This window comes from Jaculus jaculus, chromosome 5 (assembly GCF_020740685.1).
Source record: "Jaculus jaculus isolate mJacJac1 chromosome 5, mJacJac1.mat.Y.cur, whole genome shotgun sequence".
NCBI classification, from domain to species: domain Eukaryota; kingdom Metazoa; phylum Chordata; class Mammalia; order Rodentia; family Dipodidae; genus Jaculus; species Jaculus jaculus.
The window spans coordinates 137,702,634-137,727,684 of NC_059106.1; the positions used below are offsets into that span (position 1 = coordinate 137,702,634).

Genomic DNA, 25,051 nt, shown 5'->3' on the forward strand with positions numbered 1-25,051 from the left:
GAGGGCGGGTCTCAAATCCAGGTGACTCCGCCCCAGGTGGGGAGGACCGCAGCGGGCTCCACCCGGGCCGAGCGGGTCGCCCTCTTCAGAGCCTGCGCCCCGAGACATGGAGATGCCCGGGGCCTGACCGTGATCCTTGGCCCAGAGAAGGAAGCCCGGCCCTGCCCAGCAGTCCGCGTGCCCGCCGGGGGCACAGTCCGCGCCGGGGACAAGAGGACCAGAACTCCGCCCCCACCGGAGCGCTGGCCCAGCAGGGCATAGTGCCCAACCCCTCCGGCTGGCACCAACCCCCCCCCCCACCACAATGCCGGCCAGAGCCGGCTGGGCCCTGCTAGTCGTCACCCGAGCCGGGTCCATCCGGCTTGGCGATTTGCCACGATGTCACTATGGGAAAGAGGAAAGCCTGCATTGTCCCTCTACCCTCCCACCCCCGGGCTCTGCTCTCTTACCCCGCACTGCCCCTTCAGCCTGGCACTAAGCCCTTCACATCCCTAGACTACAGCATTCATTGCCAGTTCGACTTGGTACTGTCTGTTCCCCCAACATGACCATCTGATCGGGTGCAGCAGAGAGTGAGTGGTCTTGGGTCTAGAGAGCTCTTCCCTCGCAGGGCTCCTCCTTCTAGGTGCCACTGTCTCATACCACCCTCCCCCTTGTGGGCATTGCCCCCTCGCACAACCGCCGGTGCTTCCTAAACACCCCGATGGTTCTTCCTGGGCACTATCTCTCGTGGCACTAGCTGTGACATTGCCGGTCCGCCTTGTGCTCGCGCCATTCTGTTCTGCCTTTCCGAGGACCCTGCTGCACACCGCGGAGCCCCAGCAGGCCGTCCCCCCAAGTCCACGAGACGTCAGCGGCCGCTCGGGTTTCTCCTCGGGCTCTGCCAGGGAGAGGCGACCTCTGCTCCCCCACGCCCGTTCCCCGGGACAAGCCTCCCCCGCACCAACTCCCTTCCCTCGGGCCTCACCTCTTCCCGTTCCCTCCCACCACCTCCTAGGCCCGGGATCTCCGGGCGCACCTCCTCGGCTGGGGGGCGGGGGCGCTCCGAAGAAATGGAGACAGGATCCCCCCCCACACCCCGACCTGCTGCTCACCCCTGACCGAGCCGAGGCCGGTCTGACTGCCCGCTCCTCGTGAGGGCCGGAGAAGGGGTACCCCTTGCTTGTGCTCTCGGCTGCCCGCAGCCCCCAGCCCTCCGCGTCGGGACATCTCCAGCCCCTCCCGGGCCGCGCACGCAGCCGCCCGCCCGCCCGCCCGGGCCCCCCTCCACGTGCCGGCGAGCCCGCCCTCGTCCCGGCCCGGGGGGGACCGCGGTCAGCCCCGGGCCCCTACGGCGAAGGAGTTGTAGGCTCGCTGGTCCCCAACGCCCCCAGCGGCCTCTCCGGAGACGGGGAGCCGGCCCCGATCCGATGTCGACCCCAGCAGGGCAGCGCCGGCCCCGTGGGCACGGGCCAGCGGGCGGAGCGGCGCGCAGGGCACCGCCCTCGGCCCGCCCGCCGAGGAGGGGACCCGAGCGGGAGGCTGCGCCTGCGGCGCCCGCCGGGGACCCGCCGCACTCTGCACTCTGCCGCCCGGGCTGCGGGGGCCGGACGAGTGCGGGCACGGCTTCCTCCGGCCGAGGCCAGGCCAGAGCCCCGGCGGCCCAGGGAGGCGACAGGACAGTTTCGCCGAGATGGCGGCCGCGGCGGCGGCGGCGGCGGCGGCGGGGGAAGGGATGGAGCCTCGGGCGCTGCAGTACGAGCAGACCCTGGTAAGTGAAGCTTTATCCGAGACCTGAGAGGTGCACACCGGCACCGCTGCCCCGGGTGGTCCCAGAAAGCGCCGGGACCGGCGGCCTACCCTAGACGCGCCTCAGCCTTCCTTGGCTGGGGAAACTGAGGCTCGGGGAGTCTGAGAGGCCAAAGCATTGGAAAAGCTTCTTGTTTGCTGGTTTCTGGCTGAGGCTGGGGGCCTACAATGACACCAGGGGGGTTGGCCCAGGTGCCCTTCCCTTTGCTCTCCGCCTCACACACGTTTTCTTTCCTGCTTGCACCCACCACCTGAGCCCAAGGGACAGCACCTCGGCACCCTCTCCACAGCGCTCTTGTCTCCATCATTCAACACACTCCCTGTATCCCTACCATGTGCATGGCACTGCACTAGCCATACAATGTAGGCAGGTGATGAAACCCAAACTCATCCACCCCCAGGCCCTGCATCTTGAGGGCTTGGAAACCCGGCAGTGACAAGAACCCATCAGTCACTCCTCTAGGAAAGGGTGACTTGTCACCTAGGGAACAGAAGCTTAAGGACTGCTGGGTGAAGCAGGAATGGCTGTGAGAATGGGGACCTTTCTTCATTCGGGATCTGGGTAGGCAACCCTTCACACATGGCACCAGTGTTCCTTGACCCCAATAGAAGCGGGAGGGGGGGGGGTCCTAGGAGCCTGGCTAACTCGTGGCCATCACTGTTACCTAGTGCTTGAAAAACCATCTAACCTTCTTATGTCACTGAGCAGGGGATGGGGGTGACCCAAGCAAGTCCTAGAAAATGGACCGGGACCTAAGGCTCCTTTTTATCAGCCTGAGCTGGAATTTGCCCCGAGGGTGGCAGGGAGGAACCAAAGTAGGAGGAGAGGGCCTGGGCTGTAACTGAGTCAGGGAGGTGCCCAATTACCAGAGAGTGACTGTGTGAAATAGATGACTGGGAGAAGTGGCCAGTATGAGAGGAGAGTAAAAGTAGGTAGGGCAACCCCTTGTGATAGCATGGGAGAGGGCTATCAGCCTTGCCAAGGAGAGGGCCACTCGTCACGAAAGCCAGGCACATAGCCTCTGAAATGATGTTCCTGCTGTACCAGCTGCATCTTCCTCTCTCCTGTGCCTGTGTCTCTGGCATGAGCGCTTCTCCAGCAGGGCACTCCCACTCGGACCTCGCTACTTGCCCTCCTATTCCTTTGTCTTGCCCTCACCTCCTCCCATCTGCTATCTCTATAGACCACTTTCTTCTCGCTGCTCTTGTCTTTCCTCCTCTGTTGCTTCTTTCCCTCGCCTTTTTTTCTCATTCTTCCTCTCGCCTCACGTTCATTCCTCTCTCCTCTGCTTTGCTTTCCTTTCTCTCTCCCCCCATCTCTCCCTACTTCCTCCCCCCCAGGCCCAACAGGAGCCCTTTGTGTCCTGAAGCTCCCGCGGGTGGCAGCCGGAATCTACTCCTCCCCACCCCCCCAAAACACGCCCAGCTTGGCAGGTCTAGCCATAACTAGACTCTCCCCGTCCCATCACCCCAGCATCTACAACCACAACCTTACTATCCACAGCCTGTGCTGTCCCCAGGCCTGCCCCTGGCCTCAGGACAGCTACAGAGTGGGACTTAGGCCACCAAGCACTCCCCACTCACCCAGAGACACTTTCCACTCCCAGCTGGGCTGATAGGCTTGTGGGGGTGGGGGTGTTGAATGGGGACAAGGGGATTAGGGTGGGTGGGAGGTGTGCAGCAGAGTTGGTCACAGGCCTGAGGCCCAGCAGGAACGTGATAAGGATTGGGGCCGCGCCTGCTCTTAGGCCCAATGCAGCTGCCCTCAGCTCTACCAGGCTCTTATTGTTACCCATGTGCCCTTGACCATCCCTTATGCTCTGACTTTCCCTCCTCCCACTTTTCAAACTGTGCCCTAGGTTTTTCCATCTTTTCCCTCCTCAGAGACCTTCCCTCCCAATCATCATTGCCCCCACCCCTGGCCTGTTAGAAGAGGACCGATTATTCTGCCACCCCCAGAACTGTGTCCCTGTACCTTGGCTGTCCCCATCACTCTGGCCAGGACAGCCCCCACAGACTGCAGTATGCATTGTTCCTACACTCTGAGCCTGAGTGGGAACTCTGGGTTCAAGAGGGGTCATACAACGTAGGGGCTGGGAGAAAGGGGATCCAGACTCCAGGAGCCCTTCCTGCACCCCCACCTCGGTCCCACGTGCTAATGCTCACATCTTGCCTGTTACTCCAGATGTATGGCCGGTACACTCAGGAACTTGGGGCCTTTGCCAAAGAGGAAGCTGCTCGGATTCGCCTGGGAGGGCCTGAGCCCTGGAAGGGCCCCCCTCCTCGGGCTCCTCCTGAGCTCCTGGAATATGGACAGAGCCGATGTGCCAGATGCCGCAGTGAGAACTGGGTTGGGACAGGGACCTGGCTGTACTGTACTGAGGGGTGGCAGAGCCCATTAAAGCTGCCCATGGGGCAGGGGGAGAGACAGGGAACAAACGTGTTGCTGACAGCCTCCCATGGATCTTCCCTCCCCTGCCCCCAGTCTGTTCTGTACGCTGCCACAAGTTTCTAGTATCCAGGGTTGGCGAAGACTGGATCTTCCTGGTTCTCCTGGGGCTTCTCATGGCATTGGTCAGCTGGGCCATGGACTATGCCATCGCTGTGTGTTTACAAGGTGAGGGCAAGGGCTAGGGAGGGCTAACCTACTTCCTCTGTTGCACAGTTGTTAAGGCGTCTTGGCTACTTGACCACTGGTCACTTTCTCTGGACAGTCTGCCCATCTCCAGGCATAATCACTACCACTCGCATGGCTACACCTTCTTGCCTCCTCTCTCCAAGTGACCCTCTTGCCTGGGTTGGGCTTTGTCCCGGCAACTGCCCTCTAGGAGCCCTTTTCCTTCCCTCTGTCCCTCAGCTCTGTGCATTTGTCATATCAGTGTGTTCCAGGGACCGGGCAGGGACTGAGTGGAGGTGCATGTTGGGAGTCCAGCAGCATGTCCTCTATCCACAGCTCAGCAGTGGATGTCCCGGGGCTTGAACACCAACATCTTACTCCAGTACCTGGCCTGGGTTACCTACCCTGTTGTCCTTATCACTTTCTCAGCTGGATTCACCCAAATCCTGGCCCCTCAGGCTGTTGGTAAGACAGGGGGAAAGAGGAGGCCAAGAGTCAAAGCTCCTGAACTGGGCACATGTATCCCGGATATGTATTCCTGCAGGGTCTGGCATCCCCGAGATGAAAACCATCCTGAGGGGAGTGGTGCTGAAAGAATACCTCACTCTCAAGACCTTTATAGCTAAGGTCATCGGGCTAACCTGTGCCTTAGGCAGTGGAATGCCCCTTGGCAAAGAGGTAACTGCAGGTTGGGGAATAGAAAGTCCCTCCCAGTGGAGAAGGAGGCCAGGCCAAGGTCCGGGGGCCAAAGAGGCCCCTTTTCCCACTCACCACCAATCCCCATCTTCAGGGCCCCTTTGTGCACATCGCCAGCATGTGTGCTGCCCTCCTCAGCAAGTTCCTGTCCCTCTTTGGGGGTATCTATGAGGTAAAGGGGGAGTGCTATGGGGAGGGGGGGAAGTGGGCAGGCTGCTAATCCCAGGCTGATGCTGTGTCCCCACTTTTGCCAGAATGAATCCCGGAACACAGAAATGCTGGCTGCTGCCTGTGCTGTGGGCGTAGGCTGCTGCTTTGCAGCACCTATCGGAGGTAGGCAAGGCTCCAGCCAGCCGGACCCAGCCCAGCCAGCCCTGCCTTTAACCTCTCCTTTGGGTGCGAATGTACTCTCAGGCTGGCCCCGAACTCACAGCAACCCTTCTACCTCAGCCTCCCAAGAGCTGGGATTAAAGACATGTGCCACCACACCTGGCTTTATACGGTGCTTTCCCCACCCTCGCAGGCGTCCTGTTCAGCATCGAGGTCACCTCCACCTTCTTTGCGGTGCGAAACTACTGGCGAGGTTTCTTCGCTGCCACCTTCAGTGCCTTCATCTTCCGGGTGTTGGCTGTGTGGAACCGTGATGAAGGTACCTGGGAGATAGGAGCATCTAAGCTACTTCAGATGGGAGACCCACAAAGCTAGACCTACCTCCCTATGACTGTTGCTTTCAGAGACCATCACTGCTCTCTTCAAGACCCGGTTCCGGCTTGACTTCCCCTTTGACCTACAGGAACTGCCAGCCTTTGCTGTCATTGGGTGAGAAGCTAAGGGAAGCTATTGGACAGGAGGGAGGTTACCATGAGAAGACCCCCCCCCAACCACCATACCCTGGTACTTCTTCTCTTTCCAGTATTGCTAGTGGCTTTGGGGGAGCCCTCTTTGTCTACCTGAACCGGAAGATCGTCCAGGTGATGAGAAAGCAAAAAACCATCAATCGTTTCCTCATGAGGAAGTAAGTGTCCATAGACTCTTCCAGGCTGCTCTGAGTTGGGTAAGGGCCACAGTGGGCAGGGGGGAACAACATGGGTGAAATAATGACCCAGTCAAAAGCAGGTACTTGCCAAGTACGGTGGCACATGCCTTCAGTCCCAGCCCTCCAGAGACAGAGGTAGGCGGATCGCCGTGAGTTCGAGACCACCCTGAGACTACATAGTGAATTCCAGGTCAGCCTGGACTAGAGTGAAACCGACCTCAGAAGAACAAACCAAAAAAGCAGGCACTTAAGCCAACAGTGGTGGCAGACACCTGTAATCTCAGCACCCCAGAGACTGAAACAGAATTGTTGGAAGTTCCAGGCCAGCCTAGGCTGCAATGTAAGATCCTTTCTCAAAAAGAAAGGAGTGGGACAGGAACTCCATAAGAAATCAGCCAGTGGTGTTTCCAGGCTGACTATTATAACATGCATATGAACTCCCTGGAAACAGGTGTTTTTGAACTTTAGTCAGTGACAGAGGGCATTTATGATGAAAGACTGAGGCTTTCTTAGGTCTTCAGGTCTGGTCCAAACAGTCCAGTGTTCCCCTGGACAGTATTTGTTTGCATGTCAGTTTACCCTATGATCAATGAGGATGGATGAGATTTTTTGAAATCTTTTGAGGTAGAGTCTCACTGTAGCCCAAGCTGACCTGGAATTCACTATGTAGTATCAGGGTGGCCTCGAACTCATGGAGATCCTCCTACCTCTGTACCCCCCCACACACAGTGCTGGGATTAAAGGCATATGCCACCATGTCCGGCTCTAGATAAGATTTTTTAAATGTCCAAAACACAGCTCTCTCAGTTGTGGCCATGAGAATTGGGAGTTAGAAGGCTTCTGAGACTAAGGAGCCAACTGATCCTTTTTCCTACAGTACTTCTGGTCTACTTTATGAGGGACCCCAGCTTCCTCCACCCTGCTGTTTACTCTTGTACCATGGAGAGCTAGATAAGGACAGAAACACCTCTCTGGCATCAAACCATACACTCTAGCTGGGGCTTCTGAGAACAGGTGAAAAGTCACAGCTCCCATGTCCAAGAGAAGACCAGAGATGGACTTGCTGCTGCTGCTGTCACTACCCACTCGTGAAATCAGGGAGGAGCAGAAAGGCCTACAGCTCCTATAATGACCCTAGTTCACCATCACCCTTGGGGATGCAGTGTCACAAACAGCAAAAGGGACCTACTCTTAGGCTCGTGTTTTTATGTAGGAGCCAAGGCTCTGTTCTGACCTCAGCCCCGAGGTATGTGAGGGTGCCTGGCCCATGGTTAGTCCATAGGAGGTGTGCCACCCACTCCTGATGCTATGAAACCCTCATCTCTAGACGCCTGCTCTTCCCGGCTCTGGTGACCCTGCTCATCTCCACTCTGACCTTCCCCCCTGGCTTTGGACAGTTCATGGCTGGACAGGTAACCCCATCAGAACAGGTACATGAATTTTCCCCTGAGATGCATTCCTGTCCAAGCCAGCAGCCCCAGCATGTCTGGCACCCCTTGTTCCCATGAACTACTGTAGGCCTCTTCCTATCTTCCTGTCTGTGACCCAACCTGAGGCACCCACTCTGTTCACCCTAGCTCTCACAGAAAGAGACCCTAGTCACCCTGTTTGATAACCGGACGTGGGTCCGCCAGGGCCTGGTGGAGGATCTAGAACCACCCAGCACCTCGCAGGCTTGGAGCCCACCACGTGCCAACGTCTTCCTCACTCTGGTCATTTTCATTCTCATGAAGGTGAGACTCTGTACTAATATTTATCGAGGCCACTAGGTGCAGGTGCTGTCCCAGGCCCTTGACATACATTAACCCCTGAAAGCTTCACAGCATACTGTAAGAAAGGTACACTTAACACTGTTTCAAAGATGGTGAGTTCCAACACAATAGAAGTTAAGTAACTGGCTCAAAGCCACATAGTGTGATGGTGTGTGAGGATTTGAACCTGGTTCTGGTGACCTTTTCCTTCCCTTCACCTCTGGGAATACTAGGATAGTTGGAAGGTAGGCTTGCTTGTGGGGGAGGAGCCTTGCTTCTTTGAATCACATCCTGCCTTACAGTTCTGGATGTCTGCACTGGCCACCACCATCCCAGTGCCCTGTGGAGCCTTCATGCCTGTCTTTGTCATTGGTGAGTTTGCAGCTGCCTGTCATCCCAGCCTGCACCCTTCCCACTCCCACACAGCTTGCCCCTGTACTGAGTGACCCTCCCTCTTCCTACTTCCCCTCCTTGAAGGAGCAGCGTTTGGGCGTCTTGTGGGTGAAAGCATGGCTGCCTGGTTCCCAGATGGAATTCACACAGATAGCAGTACCTATCGGATTGTCCCTGGTGGCTATGCAGTAGTGGGTGAGCACCCAGTTCTTTCTGTTTTGTGGTGCTGAGAATCAAGTCTAAGGAATTGTGTGATCCTTGACACGCCCAGCAGTGCCCCGCCCCCCCAGGTCTGCATCTGCCCTGGGAGATGCCCTGGTCCAGCCAGAGTCTGAGGCTCTGGTGCCCCCTGCTGGCAGGTGCCTAGTCCCAACCCCAAGGACTATATGAGCCTAAGGGACTCCCACAGGACCTGTCCAAGGGAGGAGGGGGCCTCTTCTGGGGCCTCGGCTCCCTGAGAAGACTGAGAGTGGCCGTTCCCAGGGGCAGCTGCGCTTGCAGGAGCGGTGACACACACAGTGTCCACAGCTGTGATTGTCTTCGAGCTCACGGGCCAGATCGCCCACATTCTGCCTGTTATGATTGCTGTCATCCTTGCCAATGCCGTTGCCCAGAGCCTGCAGCCCTCCCTCTATGACAGCATCATCCGGATCAAGAAGCTTCCGTACCTGCCGGAGCTAGGCTGGGGCCGCCACCAGTATGTAGGGCTGGGTGAAGAGAGGGTGTGGGTGAGGGCCAGGAAGCCTCCCAGGACCTCTCACACCCACTCCAGCAAGGTCCTGAGCCAGTAAGGCTGGCCACTTTGTTCTGTCACCCTGAATCAGAACTGACCCTCACCTTGGGGACTCTGTAACTGGTCCCCGCTGATACTCATAAGGGTGAGGAGTACTCATTGCTACCCCGAGTCCTTCATCCTCCCTGATGCTGGGATAGTGCTGCTCTAGGGAGCTGTCCATGCCGACCACACACCGAGTGCCCCACTTTGCCCCCAGGCAGTACCGGGTGCGAGTGGAAGACATCATGGTGAGGGACGTGCCCCACGTGGCTCTCAGCTGCACCTTCCGAGACCTGCGCTTGGCACTGCACAGGACCAAGGGCCGCATGCTGGCCCTAGTAGAGTCCCCTGGTGAGGCTGGGAGGGGTCTCAGGTGCTGTGGGCATCTCCCTGAGGCATTGCTCAGGAAGGGGCAGGGAGCCCAGAACAGGTCATGTTCCAAGTGTGTGAGCTAACACCTTCCAGGCAGGAGTTTTCCTTGGTAATGCAGCTGGTATCCAGGGACCAGCCCTGGATGTAAGAGAAGGGGACCCTCGTTCTTGAGTCCTCCCATTTGATCTGCGCAGAGTCTATGATCCTGCTGGGCTCCATCGAGCGCTCACAGGTAGTGGCATTGCTGGGGGCGCAGCTGAGCCCAGCTCGGCGGCGGCAGTACATACAAGAGCACAGAAAGGTGCAGGCCTCTCCATCATTGGATCCGGAGAGTCCCCCCAGTTCTGACGCCTCTGTCCGCTTCCAGGTGAGGGGGAAAGCCCCATAGCCACACACGCCTCCAAAATGTCAGTGTATGGCCTGGTGGGGAACAGGGAGGTCCTGGATTGTAGCCTGCAGCCTATTCTGGCCCCGCAGGTGAACACAGAGGACTCGGGCTTCCCTGCGTGCCGCGGAGAGACTCACAAGCCCCTGAAGCCTGCTCTCAAGAGGGGGCCCAGCAACACCACAAACCTCCAGGAGAGTCCCACGGGTGAGCCCCTCTCTCTCCCGCCTTGGACATAGCCTGAGCTAGGCCCACCGCTGAATGAGGCTGCTCAGCGGGAAGCCTCCCCCTCGCCTTCACACTGCCCCCTTTGGGCTCTGTGTTGGGGAACACAGGCAACGCGGAGTCCACGGGCATCGCCCTCAGAAGCCTCTTCTGTGGCAGTCCACCTCCGGAGGCCGCTTCAGAGGTGAGTGCCCAAAGCTGCCATCCTGCCTGCTGTCTTGTCAGCTCCCCTCCACACCTCCTGGCTAACCCTGGAGTGGCTCTCCCACTCTGCCGACCTCCTGCTCTCCTGACAGCTTTGCCCCTGCAGTGCACCCTTCTGCGTGGGCTCCACCCATCCCTTACCTCCCTCTCCCTATAACCTCAACTCCTCTCTGCTTTGGCTCTGAAAAAGTTGGAAAAGTCAGAATCCTGTGAAAAGCGCAAACTGAAGCGGGTCCGAATCTCCCTGGCGGTACGTACCCACCCCCCCTTCCCTGCGGCTAGGAGCACCAGGCAGGGAGGGCCAGGGGCTAGGCTGGGCAAACCACCTAGAGCCAGGGATACATCCACCTACCTCCCCATTCCTTCCCTCCTAGAGTGACTCAGACTTGGAAGGCGAGATGAGCCCTGAGGAGGTAAGGTACTGCTGGACTCTGGACCCTATTTCTTTCCGGGTGTGTTCAGTCATCATCTTGGCTGATGGGAGGGGACCACAGGAAGGAAAAGAGTCAGGCCAGCCTTTAGACAGGCAAGAGCAGCTTTAGATTCCTTCTCCCTAACCCTCTTCCCCTCAGATCCTGGAGTGGGAGGAGCAACAGCTCGATGAGCCTGTCAACTTCAGTGACTGCAAAATTGATCCTGCCCCCTTCCAGCTGGTGGAACGGACCTCTTTGCACAAGGTAGGAGGGTCAGTGGACTGGTTCAGCGCAGGGTAGGGACCTGGGGGGTGCTCCCAAGTTTGGACTCAGAGCACTGGGATAGGACAGAACAGGAGACAGTAGACTTCGCTAGTTATCTGGGGGTTTTTGTTTTTGTTGTTTTTTTTTTTTTTTTTTAATATATTGCTTTGGTTGATGGAAGCCTGAGAGCCAGGGCCCCTCAAGTTTGTCCTGCTCCATTGTGGAGCCAGGCATATTTTCTCTGCTCAGCCCCCACTCCCACCCCTCAGGGAATTCTGGACCAAAGCAGCAACAAAGAAAGGGCTTGAACTGGGTGGAATCCAAAAGACCAGGCCAGGGTCAAAGCTAGGCAGAAGGCTGCCAGAGCCCAACAAGGCTGATACACCCACGCTTAAAAAAAATGGGTGAGAAACAGGCCAGATAAGAAAATCTAATAAACAAGCTAACAAACAGCCAAGTACAGAGAGGGAGACTGCAGGGAAGAGATAAACAAAGATGAGAGACACCAGCAGGGGGCCTGGAATGTCAGACCCCAGAGAGCGCTAACTTCATGTACGTCCAAGGAAAACTGGTGAGAGGCTCCGGAAGAGAGCTCAGCAAAGGGGGCAAAACTAGCCTGCAACACTAGGGAAAATCGAGCACAGAAAGGAACTGCTGAGGAAAGTACACACCTGAAGAAAGCAGGGGCCCCTGAGTGTGGCATAGTTGGCACCATTGGGCACATGCTGGCATCCAAGTGGTAATGCAGGCTGCCTAGCCAAAACCAAGGAGTATTCTAGTTACATTTTAAACAGACTTAATGTGCAAGCCTCCATTACAGGGTATGGAGGATAGTGACAGGCGTGGATATTCCAAAAGCCTGCAACTTGGGTGGCTGGTTTAGACATAGCTATGCTAAAAAGCCAGCATAGCACACACAGGCAGAGGCCAAGGTGTGTGTGGGGGAGGGGGGGACAAAAAGAAACAAAACCGCAACATAATAAAGGAACTGGCAGAGAGGTGTGGTGGCGCAGGCCTTTAATCCCAGCAGCACTGGGGAGGCAGAGAGGTAGGAAGAACACTGAGTTCAAGACCAGCCTGGGACTACAGAATGAGTTGAAGGTCAGCTTGGGCTACAGTGAGACCCTGCCTTGATAAAACTAAAAAAAATTAGGGGCTGGAGAGATGGCTTAGCGGTTAAGGCCTTGCCTACAAAGCCAAAGGACCCAGCCCAGGACCCACGTAAGCCAGATGCACAAGGTGGCACATGCATCTGAAGTTCGTTTGCAGTGGCTGGAGGCCTTGACATATCCATTCTTTCTATCTGCCTCTCTCTCTCTCTCTCTTCCCCCCCTCTCGCTAATACATTAAAATTTAAAAATAAATAATTTTAAAATCTTTATAAAAGGATCTTGCAGCCTTTAGATAAAGACTTCAGACCTGAATGAGTGGGAAGCTACAGTGCAGGGTGGCGAGAGAAAGGACGGGCCAGAAGACAGTAGTACATTAGGCTTTCGCTTGGATACCTAAGAAACCAGGAGCCAGGCTCCAGGAGTGGTGCACTCCTTTAATACTAGCACTTGAGAGGCACAGCCAGCATTTCATGTAGCCCAGACTGACCATGAACTCAATATATAACTGAAAATGACCTTGAACTTCTAAACCTCCTGTCTCCACCTCTACCCAAGATTTAGGATTATAGGCATGTGCCACCAATGCCCAGCTGTGGTCATTTTAATCCTCAGACATGCATCATGGTGATAATAATGCTAACCAGTTTTTTGAGTGCTGTCTATATGCCAGGCACTAAACTCTTCACAGGTGTGAGTTAATTCTCACAACCACACTGTAAGATAGATACTATGATATGCCAATTTATATACAAGAGCAAATTGAAATTCAGAAAGGTTAAGCAAGTTGCTCAAAATTCCCCATCTAGGAAGTAGCAGAACTGGGCCTGGAACCAAAGATAGCCTAACTGGCCTTAACCATTTTAATACACAGGGAAACTGAGGCATGCAGTGAGGTCATTTGAGTCAGTTTAGCAGAGTCAGGCCCAAAATCCTGGCCCTTCTCCCAGGATCCTTTTAGAAGGCCATGTTGTCCCCTTCCCTGTCAGTTCACTGTTCCCAGGCCCAAGAAATTTGGGCCCTCCAGTGGGCTCCCTGGTGTCTAATTAAATTAAAATGAAAAAGAACAAAGTAGATGTTTGTTACAAACTTAAAAATCCAAGGAAGAGAAGACGCCTCTGAGGAATTGCTAACAAAAGTACAAAGAACAGGGATGATAACATAAAAGATTAGAATTCTAAATATTAGATTCCAAATTACAAGCTACTTACTGAGAAAACAGTTAAGGCTTAGGAAAGCAACAATCAGAGGAGTGGCTACATTTGGAGACTAGTTAAGAATCTGTGCAGCTGTTTATCACTGCCAGCTAGGTTCCTCATTAGCTCAGGGACCACCTGTGGAGAAATACTGGGCAACCCGGCCAGACCCACTGAACCCACATCCTCACTCCACACTTGCAAGCTTAGCTGTGTAACTTCAGCAAGTCGCTTAGCCTCTTTGGGCTTCACATTTCCTTATCTGTAAATTAGGGATCATCGTGCCTCATTGGGTGTGCTGAGGTTTAAAAGAATTGAGACAGAGGCTGGGGATGTAGCTCAGTTGGTAGAGTGCTTGCTTAGCATGCGTGAAGCCCTGGGATCCAATCCCAGCACCTTATAAACTAGATGTATTGGCACAGACATGTAACTCCAGCACTCAGTAGGTGGGGGCAGGAAAGTAAGTTCAAGGTCATCTTCGGCTACACAGCACAAGCTTGAGAGTCTGGCGTATGTGAGATGCTGTTCCATGCTCCCCACCCCTAACCTCCAAAAAGAAGAAGAAAAGCCGAGCCTGTGAAGCACCCACAGTCGTACAGAGTGCCTCACACACACAGTAAGCCTTCAGTGTGTGTTAGAAATCGCTATGACTTAGACAGGAAAAAGTCTGAAGTGTGGAAAAATTGGATGTTTTCAGAAAAAGATGCTTGTGTGAGGCTTAGAAGCCCGGCTGGCCTGGCTTGAGAAGGATTTCATGGGCCGTTCTGGGAGTCTAGGGACTGCTCAGGTTGGAGGAAGCCACAGGATGGCAGATCCAATCGAGACAGGAGGGAGGCTGGAAGTAGGAGAACCCATCCTGCTGTCATGGCCCAGCCCTACCTCGTGAGGACAGTGGGGCTGAGCGGATGGCCCAGATACCCCACAGGGACAAGTGGTTTACAAACCTAAGTGGACACAGCTTGCTGGATGATCACTGCAGGGTTGAGGAGAAAAACAAAACCCAAAGGTACATAAGCACCTGGGTTGGTACCACCAAAAAAAAAAAAAAAAAGAAGAAAGAAAAATGAAATTCTTGCCTCTTTTTAAAAGTACAGTCATAGCCGGGCATGGTGGCGCACGCCTTTAATCCCAGCACTCGGGAGGCAGAGGTAGGAGGATCGCCGTGAGTTCAAGGCCACCCTGAGACTACAGAGTTAATTCCAGGTCAGCCTGGACCAGAGTGAGACCCTACCTCGAAAAACCAAAAAAATAAAAAATAAAAAAAAAATAAAAGTACAGTCATGCCCTGCCCTGGAGAAAATTAGGAAGGTGTTGGAAGACCCTTCCTATAGAATTTCAATATGTTAGAAAACATTTAGAAAGTGTTTTGAGTTCTATGTACCTGGTACTTAAGAAGCCACTCACCATGATTCATTTGCCTGGGCATCAACGCCAAGAGGCTTACGAGTATATTTGGAACAGTAAGATAACTGATAGGCCAAAACTTCCAAGAACTGCTGAGTCAGAGCCGTTTTCAAGACATCTGGCCCAAGAAAATCCACCCAGTGCACAAGGAGAGCTAGCTGCCAGGGTCTAAAGCATGACGCTCACGTTCGACAGGGGAGTGCTAAACAAGAAGAAGCATCAACATAAGCAGCCTAAGAATTGTAGCTACGGGGTCCTAAGACCTAGGGGCGCAGCACATTCTCATGATTATCTTCCCGACCCCACTATCTATAGCACCTATTTTGCTCTACCTCCACATCTTGTCCTGGACCCCTTTGGCCTCTGATTCAGAACTTCCCTCTCAAACAGCAAGTCTAAATCCAGGCGTGGTGGCACACACCTTTAATCCCAGCACTCCAGAGGCATAGATAGAGGTAGGAGGATCACAAAGAGTTTGAGGTCACCCTGAGACTACATAGTGAATTCCAGGTCAGCCTGGGCTAGAGTGAGACCCTACCTCAAAAAGTCAAAAAAAAAAAAAAGGAAAATCAAGTCTAGTATGTCTTCTTCCCACTCTGCAGACTCACACCATCTTCTCACTGCTGGGAGTGGACCATGCTTATGTCACCAGCATTGGCAGACTCATTGGAATTGTTACCCTAAAGGAGGTGAGATGACAGGGTCAAAGCCATTTCCTCTTCCAACAAGGAGCTTTGTCTGGTTCCCTTAAGGGAAATGCTGGGAAAGTCTGAGTAATGAAGCTCTGAGTCCAAACCTCTGACCCTCTTACCTTTCCAGCTCCGAAAGGCTATTGAGGGCTCTGTCACAGCCCAGGGCGTGAAAGTCCGACCACCCCTCGCCAGCTTCCGAGACAGTGCCACCAGCAGTAGTGACACAGAGACCACTGAGGTGCATGCACTGTGGGGACCCCGATCCCGCCATGGCCTCCCCCGAGAGGGTAGTCCTTCCGACAGTGATGACAAGTGCCAGTGAACCCCTCACCCAGTGGCCTATATTCCTTCTGCCTTGGAAGAGCAGGAAGTAGTGGCAGCCACAGGCCGGAACCCAAGCCCTGAGCTGCCAGCTTCTCCTAGACCATCCTACCTGGAATGTGACTCAATTCCCACCTGCCAGAGGGAGACTGACACTGCCCTGGCCAGATGGGGTGGGGCCATGAAACTCCTAACCCTTCTTTAAGGGAGAAGGGTAGAATTAAGATGGGTTTATACTGGAACTTCCAATGACCAGATGTATATAGAGATTTACAAAGATTTTTATATTAATTTAATAAAACAAATTCTTAAATAGAATAAAATAAACACTTAATGAGCCAGTCGTATATAGAAACCTTGTGCCATTGGCTCTTGTTCTTACCTTGAATCTTCTTACCTGCCAAAGCCTACAAGGTTCCTCATTCTGCAGCCACCTACCCTCCCCACTGCTCTAGAGTTAGTGTCCGAGGAATGCAGAATCTGCAAGAGGCCTCTGCTACCTGGTCATTAACACTCTGGCTGGTGCAGGGCCCTAGCCCTGTAACTATGGCCTTCCGTTGGGAAAAGCACTATCTTCTTTCCTCCCTTAAGGGGAGGTTCTCCGTCATGACTACCAACTCATTGGCACAATTCTGGCCAGGAACAGGCAGCAGCTGACAGCTTCTTGACCACCTCTGTGACATCCTTGTGGTCCTTTCTGGAGGAGCATAGAAGTCCCAGCTCTGTAGCAACAAGAGTCATGCCTTTTCCCAGTCCCACCCAACCCAGGACTCTGCGTAAGCCTGCTATGCTGGGAAAGGGCCCAAAGCTTGGGGAGCGGGGCAGGAAAAGGTTGGAGGATGCACTTTCATCACCCCAATGTCTCCCAGGGAAGATCGGCTGAAAGAACAGACCAGAAGCCCTCTGACTTTTAAGAAAAAAAGATTTAGAGATGAGGAGGTGAAGCACAGCAAGAGCCCAGCTAGGCGAGGGGCCCTTAGGGGACAGCTCAATCCGTAGACTCTGGGAGGGCAGGAGCCAGCCCCCCAGGTGGAGGCGGGTCTATCAAGCACTGCGCAGGACTCAAAGATGAGAAGCAGAGGAAAGCAGCTCTGGGAAGGGGGGAGGAGGCAGCCAGTCTCCCTCCACCCTGCCCCCCCAGCCCAGTAAGAACAACCCCTCAGGTTCACATCATCCCTAGAGGAAATGTGGCATTTGAGACTTAAGAACACGAACATCACTGTCGGCCACAGCTGTAGCCATGCCCCAGGGGCCCCGGGCAAGCCCCAGCAAACCCCAGGAGTGGGAGCAGGACATGCGCCCCCAGCCCGGCCCTGCCTCCTCTCCAAACACTTTCATGCAAAACACACAATGGAGAAGAGAGTGCTCCCAGGAGCACTCTAGGCTGCAGAGCCCACACGGGCACAGAGGCTCTGCCCCAGCAGCAGCCAGGATACGCATGCCACCACCAGGCATGATTTGGGTCACTGTTCCTCAGGTTCCACCTCATCCTCATCTAAGGACACCACCCCAGAAGAGGCTACGTCAGAAGTTTGCCATTGCTGTTCCCAGCTGCCCATGGGCAGTGGGCAGAGCAGCTGGCAGTCCTTGCAAGGGTCAGGCTCCTCCTCAGTAGGGGAAAGACAGGAATCCGTGAGGGGTGAATTGTAGAGCGAGTCCTGGGCTTCCAATGGACCCAGGCTGCGGAAGGCACTTTCCCGGCTTGGGGGCAGTTTGGCAAGGAGCAGCTCTTCACCTAGCATCTGGGAGGTCAGTCGGGCCGGGGAGCCCAGCAACCCATCCTCCAGGCTGCACAGACTAGAGCACAGGGTGTCTGGGGACACGGTCTGTGAGCAGTCGCTCTCTGGCTCCACAGAGCCCTGGCGCACAGGCCTGGAGAATCGGTGGCCTGTGAACAGGTCCTGGAGGTGGGGCCCCAGAGGCCCAGCCATGTCTGTGATGGGGAGAGAAAAAAAGACAGCTTGCTGGTCTCCTTCCAACTGGTCAACCTGGAAGCCACACCCACCACCCACCTTCTACTCCTAGCTGGAGGTGGAAATGTCAACATGCATAGGAGCTAGGTAACCTTGGGTGTGTTATAATTTTGTTTTAATTTATTCAGTAGAGAGAATGGGCACACCAGGGCGTCTAGCCATTGCGAACCAATTCCAGGCACCACTTTGTGCATCTGGCTTACATGAGTACTAGGGAATGGAACCTGGGTCTTTAGGCTTTGCAGGCAAGCTCCTTAACTGCTAAGTCATCTCTCCAGTTATAATTTTTTATGTTTTAGTTCCCTTCATGATGAATTAGGGAGTCTAATAATACCAACTTTATGGGGTTATTGAAAAAACAAGAGTTTGTTACACAGAAAGCAAGCAATAAATGCAGGGCCACTACATATGGTCAGGCAGGTTGCTCACCACAAAGGCAGTAAGGGCTAACATTCAACTATCACATATTCACCAATCATGGAGCTATGGTTGCCAGAAAAGGGTGTGCCCATTTTAAAATTTGCTCAAAAATCCTATACAGGATACCAGCAGCTCTGGTAAATATTCAAGGCCAGCCTTGGCTAAATAATTAGTTCTAGGCTAGTCTGGAATATAGTGAGATTCTTGGGGTAAAAAAGAAAAGAAGGACTGGAGAGATGGCTTAGCAGTTAAGGTGCTTGCCTGTGAAGCCTAAGGACCCAGGTTCAATACCCCAGCACCCATATAAGCCAGATGCACATGGTGACACATGTATCTAGAGTTCATTTGTAGTGACAGACTAGATAGAGGCCCTAGCATGCCCATTCATATTCTCTCTCTCAAATAAATTAAAAAAAAATTAAAGAAAAAGCCAGATGTAGTGACACCTGCCTATAATTTTATCACAAATGTATGTTCAAAAATCAAGAACATCTTCAGCTACAGAGTAAGTTGGAGGCCAGCCTTGGCTACAGGAAACCTTGTCTTAGATAATTAAGTAAGTAAGTAAACAAAACAATTATTGTGGTTGGGGTTACTCCTGGCCTTGGGCACCCAAAGCAGTGTCCTCTGGACTACTATAGCTTCTGGCCTGCTCTAATGGAGGGCCTGCCTTGGAAAACTTAGTTAGAGGAGTGGCAGTTGGTAAAGGTAATCTCCCAAGGCAAACAGGTAACAGGCAGGGGTCTTGTAAAGGCCAGACCCTAGAAGCTAAAAAAAAAAAAAAGTCAGCCCCTGTAGTTCAAGGAACAGAACAGAGCTGAGTACAGCTGCACAGCCCCCACAGTCTCCTCTGCAAACACTGGCCCAGAGCAAGGCCCACAGGCAGGAATAGAAGGATAGTGAGCTGGAGCCAGCACCCTGTGGAGTCCAGGCCCAGCAGCCTTCCTGTTTGCCTAGGGCCACTGTCCTCTGCGGTGCTGGAGACTGTAGTAGAGTTCATCGGTCTTGCCAACCACCAGGCAGAGGCTGACTCAGAGAGGAAAAGGCAAGGACGCCACAGACACTCCCGGAGACATGGTTGCATGGGGAGGGTATTACTGAGGCCTCTGGGCGTTGTCTCTTTTTGTTTATTTAATTTGAGAACTGCAGGGCCCAGCTGCACACACCAGAAAGAGAAGGCTCAACACCTGAATGAAAGCTATACTCCACTTCCAACCTCTGATTTCCCACCTGAGTGCATGCAGCAGTCTGGACAGAGTTGGCCTCCACCCTCCTGAAGGCTGAGGGCGCTTAGGCGGTGGTTCAGAATAAATTACAAGCCCTATCAGGCAGGTGGCAGCAGCAACACAGAATATCCTCACCTGTGTCAGTTCCCCCAGTAAAGTCCTCATCATAGGAGTCATCAGTAGAGTCATCACCATCCACTGAAGACCAAGCCCGGAGCTTAGCTTCTGCAATAGCAAACTGCTCCGCCACTCCTATTAGGGAGACAGAACTCACTAGCACAGGAGCTGAGCTAAGACGAGAAGTTGGGCTGTAAACAGGAGTCCTGTAAAGTGTGCCTGAGGTTTCTGCGCAGAGGCAGGTGTGGAAAGACACCAATTCCCATGGCAACTCTGAGATCAGAGGTAGCAGCCCTGTGATGAGTGTGAGGTTGACCCCCTTACTGTCACCCACCTGCTGCAAAGCGAGCCTCTTGTTCACCCTCGCTGAGGTCCGAATAGGAGGAAAAGGCCGACTCCAGGGCAGCGGGTGAGTCACTAGGCTTGCTCCAGCCTTTCCACTCAATGAGATGAGCCACTCGGCCCTGGGCCATGGCTGTAGGTTTGGTCACATGGTCCTTAACCACCTGGGAAATACCTAAATGCGAGGAGAAGGGAGAAGAGTGATTCTGGGAGGGGCCAGGGACCACCTAACAGGGAAGTGGAACGTGATGGTAGTTAGAAGGGCTGGAACTGATTTGGAAAAAGGAGATCTAAATGTCCATAGGAAATAGTCCCAAGAGACACGGACAGGAGAAAGGACACAGCAGGCAGAGGCATGGGAGTGAGGGACATACCATGCAGGGAGGATCGGGCCAGCGCAGTGATCTCCTGGATGGTCAGGGCTCTCCGGGACTTGGGCAGCATTGCGATTGTGTCTCCAACATTCACCTTGAGTGACACCATCCAAAGTCAGTGCCCCTCTCACAGCAGTGACCTTCCCTCCAACATGCCCACATCTAACCCAAGGTATCAGGGGGAATGGGAGCTGGGAAGAATGGCAGGGCCGTACACATGTCCCAGTAGCTGCCAACGCATAGGGCAGGATCAGAATCTAGGCTCCACGAATCCTCCCACAAAGGAACAGAGACTCAGGCGGGCCCACAGGAACATAACTGCAGCTAAGCCTCCACCTTCCCAGCTCTCAGGAGGGGAAACGGGTAGGTCAGAAAGTGAAGAACCGTAAAGGACAGGGAAGGGTGGGAGGGAGACAGCTACGGCATCGGAGACTTCCTTAAGGTTCTTCCCCTCTCCCCTGAGTCTTCAGAAATCCATGTTCTAGCTCATCCTGGGTGGCCTACCAGTCACAGAGCCAACATGACCCCCAGTCAAACCTACACATTCTCCTCCCCACGCTTGGCCCTGCTTCCCAGCTTCCTAACTGTGCATCACCCCGCTGTTCTCCCATTCAACCGTGCTCAGCAGTACCGTCAGCTGTCTCCTAAGCTTTGCCTGTACACGTCCACTGTTAAGATCTAGTGCTCCATCCTAAGCTTCCTGATAACACCCTTTCTATTCCCAGTGCACACAAGTCATGGGTCCCCAACTTCCTCTCAGAATGTTGTCTATGTAAGTCCTCGTTCTCTCCTGCCCCCTCCACCTCACCCCTGCCATGGCTGGCTGGCTGGCTGGTTCTTACTCATTTTTCCAATGTTAACTGAAATATCAACCCCTCAGAGAAGCCTTCCTGGCCATTCTGCCAGTGGTCTGTCCTCTCACTGTAGTCTCTAGCAAATCACTGTCCTCCATCAACGTCCCCTTTGTGGACCTCAGTTGCAGTGTGTAAATATGATCTACTTCACATGTTTCCTGTATCTTATTGCTCTACCTCTTTAAGGAATTCAGTCTGTGGTGGTCACCAATGCACCAGTATTTAATAGAATGCCTAGTAAGGAGTAATCTCTCAAAATGTATAGGTTTAACGAATGAGGCAACATATAAACAATTTTCCAGGAGTGCAGTGAGTCACACCAGGTTTCTATTTAAAATCTTGTAGAATGATGTATGTGCATAAAAATGTTATAATGAAACTCATTATTTTGTATAACTAAAGATATTTTTAAAAAATTTTAAAGGAATGAGAATAAAAACATGTTTTGGACTTCTCCACTGTCTGGTGACATTAGTGCAGGCTTCCTACCCAGGCCCTTCAGGGCCCCACTCTGAGGCCTCTGCCTGCTTTTCCCCATTCTTAGACTCCAATACTGACCTCTGCCCAATACACCACTCCTCCACCGTTCCTGTCAGCAAGAAGCTCGTCTGCCTTCAGGGAAAGCGACCAGCCTTCTGGGCAAAAAAAGTCCATTCCTGCCTGACAAAATGCCCCTTAACATTTAAGGACTGTCGCAAGTACCGCATCCTAACAATGCTTTCAGCCTTTGACACCCCTCTTCCCCCTCATCCTACCCTTTGTAACTCCCTAGGGAGCTGGGGTGGCAGGGCCTCAGTCTGATCCACCAGGGCTCCCAACTCCATCCTGTACCTGGCTCAATGCTCCTTGACAAGCCAGCAGAATGATTCCCTCAGCGAAGGGAGTCAAGGGCACACCCCCTACCCAGCGCTGCCTAACCCTCTTCCATCATGGTTGGTCGGCCCACCTGGCACGAGCAGCCTCCACCTGCCCCTTGACCTCAGGCCCACCCTCTGTCCCTCCCCTTCGGTACCTGGCTGAAAGGGCCTCCAGGTTGGCTCCGTTAGCCTCTGGCCAGGCCCGGGGGGAAGGAGTACCTGCGGGGTGTTTCCTGGCTCGTTCTCCCTCCCTCCCCTCGCTTCCCCCAGCCGCTGTCATCCATGCCAGGCGGGTGCTCCGCGCAGCTGCGGCCCTGGCCAAGAAAAGGTGTATATCTCCCTGGCAACCCATCACCATGCAACAGGGTCTCCCGGGATACAGCCCGGGATGCGCTGACGTCAGCGCCGAAGGCGCTAGCAAGCCCGCCCGCTGGCACCCCGCGGAGCCGAGCAGACCCGCGCGGGGGCGGCCTGCCGGATAGTGCCTCCGCTCTCAGGAAAAAGGAAGCCCGAAGCAGGGTGGTGAGGCGGGGCAGGGGTCACAGATGCCCTAAATGTGGATGCGGTTCCCCGCCTACACACATACACACACACACACACACACACACACACACACTCACGGGGCTCTGCACCTCTGCCACGCGCGCGCGCGCACACACAAACACAAGGGACTTTCTGCACCTCTGGCAAGTCCTGGCTGTCCACGGAGGAAGGACGGGAAGACCGGCTCCAGCCACGAAGGGTTCGAGCAGATGTCAAGGAGGACAAAGAGAGACCACGAGGAAGTTCTATCCACTCCACAGCCCACGCGGGGTCCGAGGCCACTGAGTAAGGGAAAAACTGTTCAGCCCTCACTTTTGCCAAGATCCCCATTTCCCCTCTGTGCTGCCTTATCGTTTCTTGTTAGCCCTTCCTCTATCTCTCAGAATGCCTGCGACCACCACATGCCCTCCTTTACTCTGAAAACCCTAACCCCACAGCTGACTTGTGGCAGCCCTCATGACCACCTTGTCCACAGCATTTTGCTACCAAGACTAAGGTGAAACCCAAACATGGGTAAATTCTGAATCTTCTTCCAGTTTCTCAGCCAACCCTTGGTAGAAAGGGCATGGAATTCTCCCACCAACACTATGCCCCTTCTCACTGCCACCCCCACCCCTGGGCAGCCTCGTCCAGTGCCTTCCTCCTCGTGTCTTGCTGCATCGATTCTTTCCTCTTGCCAATATAAACTTGGTCCACAACTCTATTCTTCTTTTCGGACAAATCCATACCTTTTATTCTTCACCCTGCCTTTCCTTAATGGCCCCAGCCTGGTTCTCCTTCAGCCTAGTTCCTGATATCTAAGCCAAAGGAATTTTCCTCTCATCTAGAGTGCCTTACTCCTCGGCTTCCCATCATCTCCCAGATCACACCAACGTTCTCTGGGCTCACCTCTGCGACTTGTCTGACAAGTCCATCGTCCTCCAGGCCCTTCACGCTGCCACAGGAACATTTTGCCCAGCACAGAAATCATAGGCATGCTGGCTATGTTGATGCGGAGAACCAAAAGCCCAGAACTGCTTCAGGCTCAGCTCCCAGTTCTATTCTTGTTTTGGCTCCGGATGCTGAGCCAGTCCCCTCCCCACTTGGAACTTGTGCCTAGTCACATAAGGAGAACACTCCTGTCTCACAGCGTTGAGGAAGTGGGAGTGCCAAGGACCTAGCCAAGCTCTCTGGGATTTGGGGAGCTGAGGCTCATCCCCCAGATAGTGCCAACAGGCCATGTACATCACAACTGACCTTTTAGCTGGAGCAGCCGTCTCTGTCCCTGAGCTTCAGCCAGCTGGTGGTCCTCTGAAATACTACCAACCAAAAGGAAGACAGGAGGTTATACGCTATCCCTGCCCCCACCCCTGCTAGTACCCAGTCAGGGCTTTTAAGGCCAGTCTAGGTCGGTCAAACTTTCTCCTGAGTACAGGCAGTGATGACTTCCTGAACTCCAAGCAAGCCAGGGGGTTCAGAGCAGCCTTCTGCTTCTCAGCTACAAAAGTCATGAGGTTAATTTAGGACTACAAATCCCAGAATTCCTCAAGGGAAGTACAAATCTCAACCAGAGTTAGTTCTAAAGAACCTCAGGTATCAACCACATTAAGGTTTGTGACGGGCCACCGGCTCTGAAGGCCTGGGACCCATTCTAAACCCAGTCCTTTACATCATCACAGGTTCCTACCTAGCCTTGGTCTTTAGAGAAATCCATGACACAGAAGGGAGGCTGACAGACTTCGGATGCAGAGCTAAAGGTCGGGCCCCTATGTATCACCATCTATGGGAATCAAGGCCTAAGCAGGGGTTGGCTGTTGTATGAAGACTTGATAATCTCTTCTTTTGACTCTCCACGGAGTAAGAATGATTTGTTTTGGGTGGAGGAGAGGGAGAAGGAAAATAGTTGTAAGCATGAGAAGCGATCAATTTGTTCACAGGTGCCCCACATGGGGCCTAAACCCCTTGATCTGACTGAAGGTGGGAAACAAGTGTTGGGCAAAAACTCTGTGGTAGGGTATGTGGCAGGGCTGACTCCTTCAGAGAATGTCACCCAGCTGGGAATGGCAGGTTCCCATCACAGGGCCACTCCCAAGACAGTGAGAAGGTGTAGGCAGAGGGGAGTTATGTGGGTGCTCAAGGCCAGTTGTTAGAAGACCGGGGGGCGGGGGCAGGGGGCGCAGGAATATCAGCCTCCTGCAAAGCTGTGTCTGCCTCTGCAGTCACGCTCAGCAATAGGAATACAAGCGGACGGCAAGACCACGCGTTGTCTTGCAAAGCCCAGAAGCAGGCAGGCCACAGCAGCGAACCGGAGTCGATTAGCCCCCTTCCACTGACTCATCTGGCCCGACCCGCCTCCCTGGTGCAGGCTCCTCCCCCTCCCGACACCAGCCCCTTCCACGGCCTCTACCCACCCAAGGCCCACGCACCAGGCGGCCGCGGCCCTACGCCCCAACCGTGTCCGGCCTCCGCCTCTTACCCTGACCCGCTGGGCTCCGAGAGCCAATACAGCCCATGGTCGGGCACCCAAGCACGTTAGCCCGCGCCAGGGGCCCGGGCCATCACCTTGCCAGAGGGTCGGGCGGCAACCACCACTGGGTAGGGGGACAGCCCGTGAGAAGGGAGGGGGTGGGAGATCCGCGTCTGCCGCCGCTCCCGGGAGAGGGAACAGGGCCGGTGACGTAAGCGCAGGGGCGTGGCCACCAGCGTCTCCACCCAGAGCAAGGCG

At 54.3% G+C, this 25,051-nt stretch overlaps 2 protein-coding genes across 7 annotated transcripts; one reads left to right on the forward strand and one right to left on the reverse strand.

Annotated features, from left to right (window-relative positions):
- The first annotated feature begins 1,649 nt into the window (after window positions 1-1,649).
- On the forward strand, window positions 1,650-15,996 carry Clcn2 (chloride voltage-gated channel 2). Of its 4 annotated transcripts, none has more exons than XM_004654321.2 (24): window positions 1,650-1,750; window positions 3,974-4,127; window positions 4,274-4,405; window positions 4,742-4,870; window positions 4,950-5,083; window positions 5,196-5,273; window positions 5,356-5,434; window positions 5,625-5,750; window positions 5,836-5,920; window positions 6,015-6,116; window positions 7,465-7,549; window positions 7,715-7,870; window positions 8,191-8,260; window positions 8,366-8,476; window positions 8,765-8,978; window positions 9,274-9,407; window positions 9,623-9,795; window positions 9,906-10,020; window positions 10,149-10,222; window positions 10,433-10,492; window positions 10,617-10,655; window positions 10,815-10,919; window positions 15,231-15,317; window positions 15,448-15,996. In XM_004654321.2, exons 1-24 carry the CDS (start codon window positions 1,673-1,675, stop codon window positions 15,640-15,642), a joined length of 2,715 nt encoding a protein of 904 aa, XP_004654378.1. In that variant the 5' UTR covers window positions 1,650-1,672; the 3' UTR covers window positions 15,643-15,996. The 4 variants fall into 4 exon arrangements, with proteins under 4 accessions (XP_004654378.1, XP_045005284.1, XP_045005285.1 ...); XM_045149349.1 differs by having other exon boundaries at window positions 8,810-8,978; XM_045149350.1 differs by lacking the exon at window positions 10,433-10,492.
- Fam131a (family with sequence similarity 131 member A) lies at window positions 15,905-24,981 on the reverse strand. 3 transcript variants are annotated; one of them, XM_045149353.1, is made up of 7 exons: window positions 24,803-24,981; window positions 23,584-23,645; window positions 22,486-22,628; window positions 20,094-20,187; window positions 19,712-19,894; window positions 19,396-19,512; window positions 15,905-17,574 (listed from the first exon to the last, which is right to left on the reverse strand). In XM_045149353.1, the coding sequence occupies exons 4-7, from the start codon at window positions 20,161-20,163 to the stop codon at window positions 17,105-17,107; spliced, it is 840 nt and encodes a 279-aa protein (XP_045005288.1). In that variant the 5' UTR covers window positions 20,164-20,187; window positions 22,486-22,628; window positions 23,584-23,645; window positions 24,803-24,981; the 3' UTR covers window positions 15,905-17,104. The 3 variants fall into 3 exon arrangements, with proteins under 3 accessions (XP_045005288.1, XP_004654379.2, XP_045005289.1); XM_004654322.2 differs by lacking the exons at window positions 23,584-23,645; window positions 24,803-24,981 and adding an exon at window positions 23,236-23,435; XM_045149354.1 differs by lacking the exons at window positions 22,486-22,628; window positions 23,584-23,645; window positions 24,803-24,981 and adding an exon at window positions 21,960-22,109.
- Between the last annotated feature and the right edge of the window lie 70 nt (window positions 24,982-25,051).

What these genes read in the sequence shown, in the direction of transcription:
- Fam131a (XM_004654322.2), bottom strand. Translation starts at nt 23,323, where the DNA reads ATGCCTATGATTTCTGTGCTGGGCAAAATGTTCCTGTGGCAGCGTGAA. An exon ending in TTGTCAGACAAGTCGCAGAG is followed by an intron (nt 22,629 to 23,235) that starts GTGAGCCCAGAG and finishes TCCCTTACTCAG; the next exon opens with TGGCCTCGGACCCCGCGTGG. An exon ending in AGAGGCTCGCTTTGCAGCAG is followed by an intron (nt 19,513 to 19,711) that starts GTGGGTGACAGT and finishes TCTCCCTAATAG; the next exon opens with GAGTGGCGGAGCAGTTTGCT.
- Clcn2 (XM_004654321.2), top strand. Translation starts at nt 1,673, where the DNA reads ATGGCGGCCGCGGCGGCGGCGGCGGCGGCGGCGGGGGAAGGGATGGAG. An exon ending in CTTTGCAGCACCTATCGGAG is followed by an intron (nt 5,435 to 5,624) that starts GTAGGCAAGGCT and finishes CCACCCTCGCAG; the next exon opens with GCGTCCTGTTCAGCATCGAG. An exon ending in GGCCCTAGTAGAGTCCCCTG is followed by an intron (nt 9,408 to 9,622) that starts GTGAGGCTGGGA and finishes TGATCTGCGCAG; the next exon opens with AGTCTATGATCCTGCTGGGC.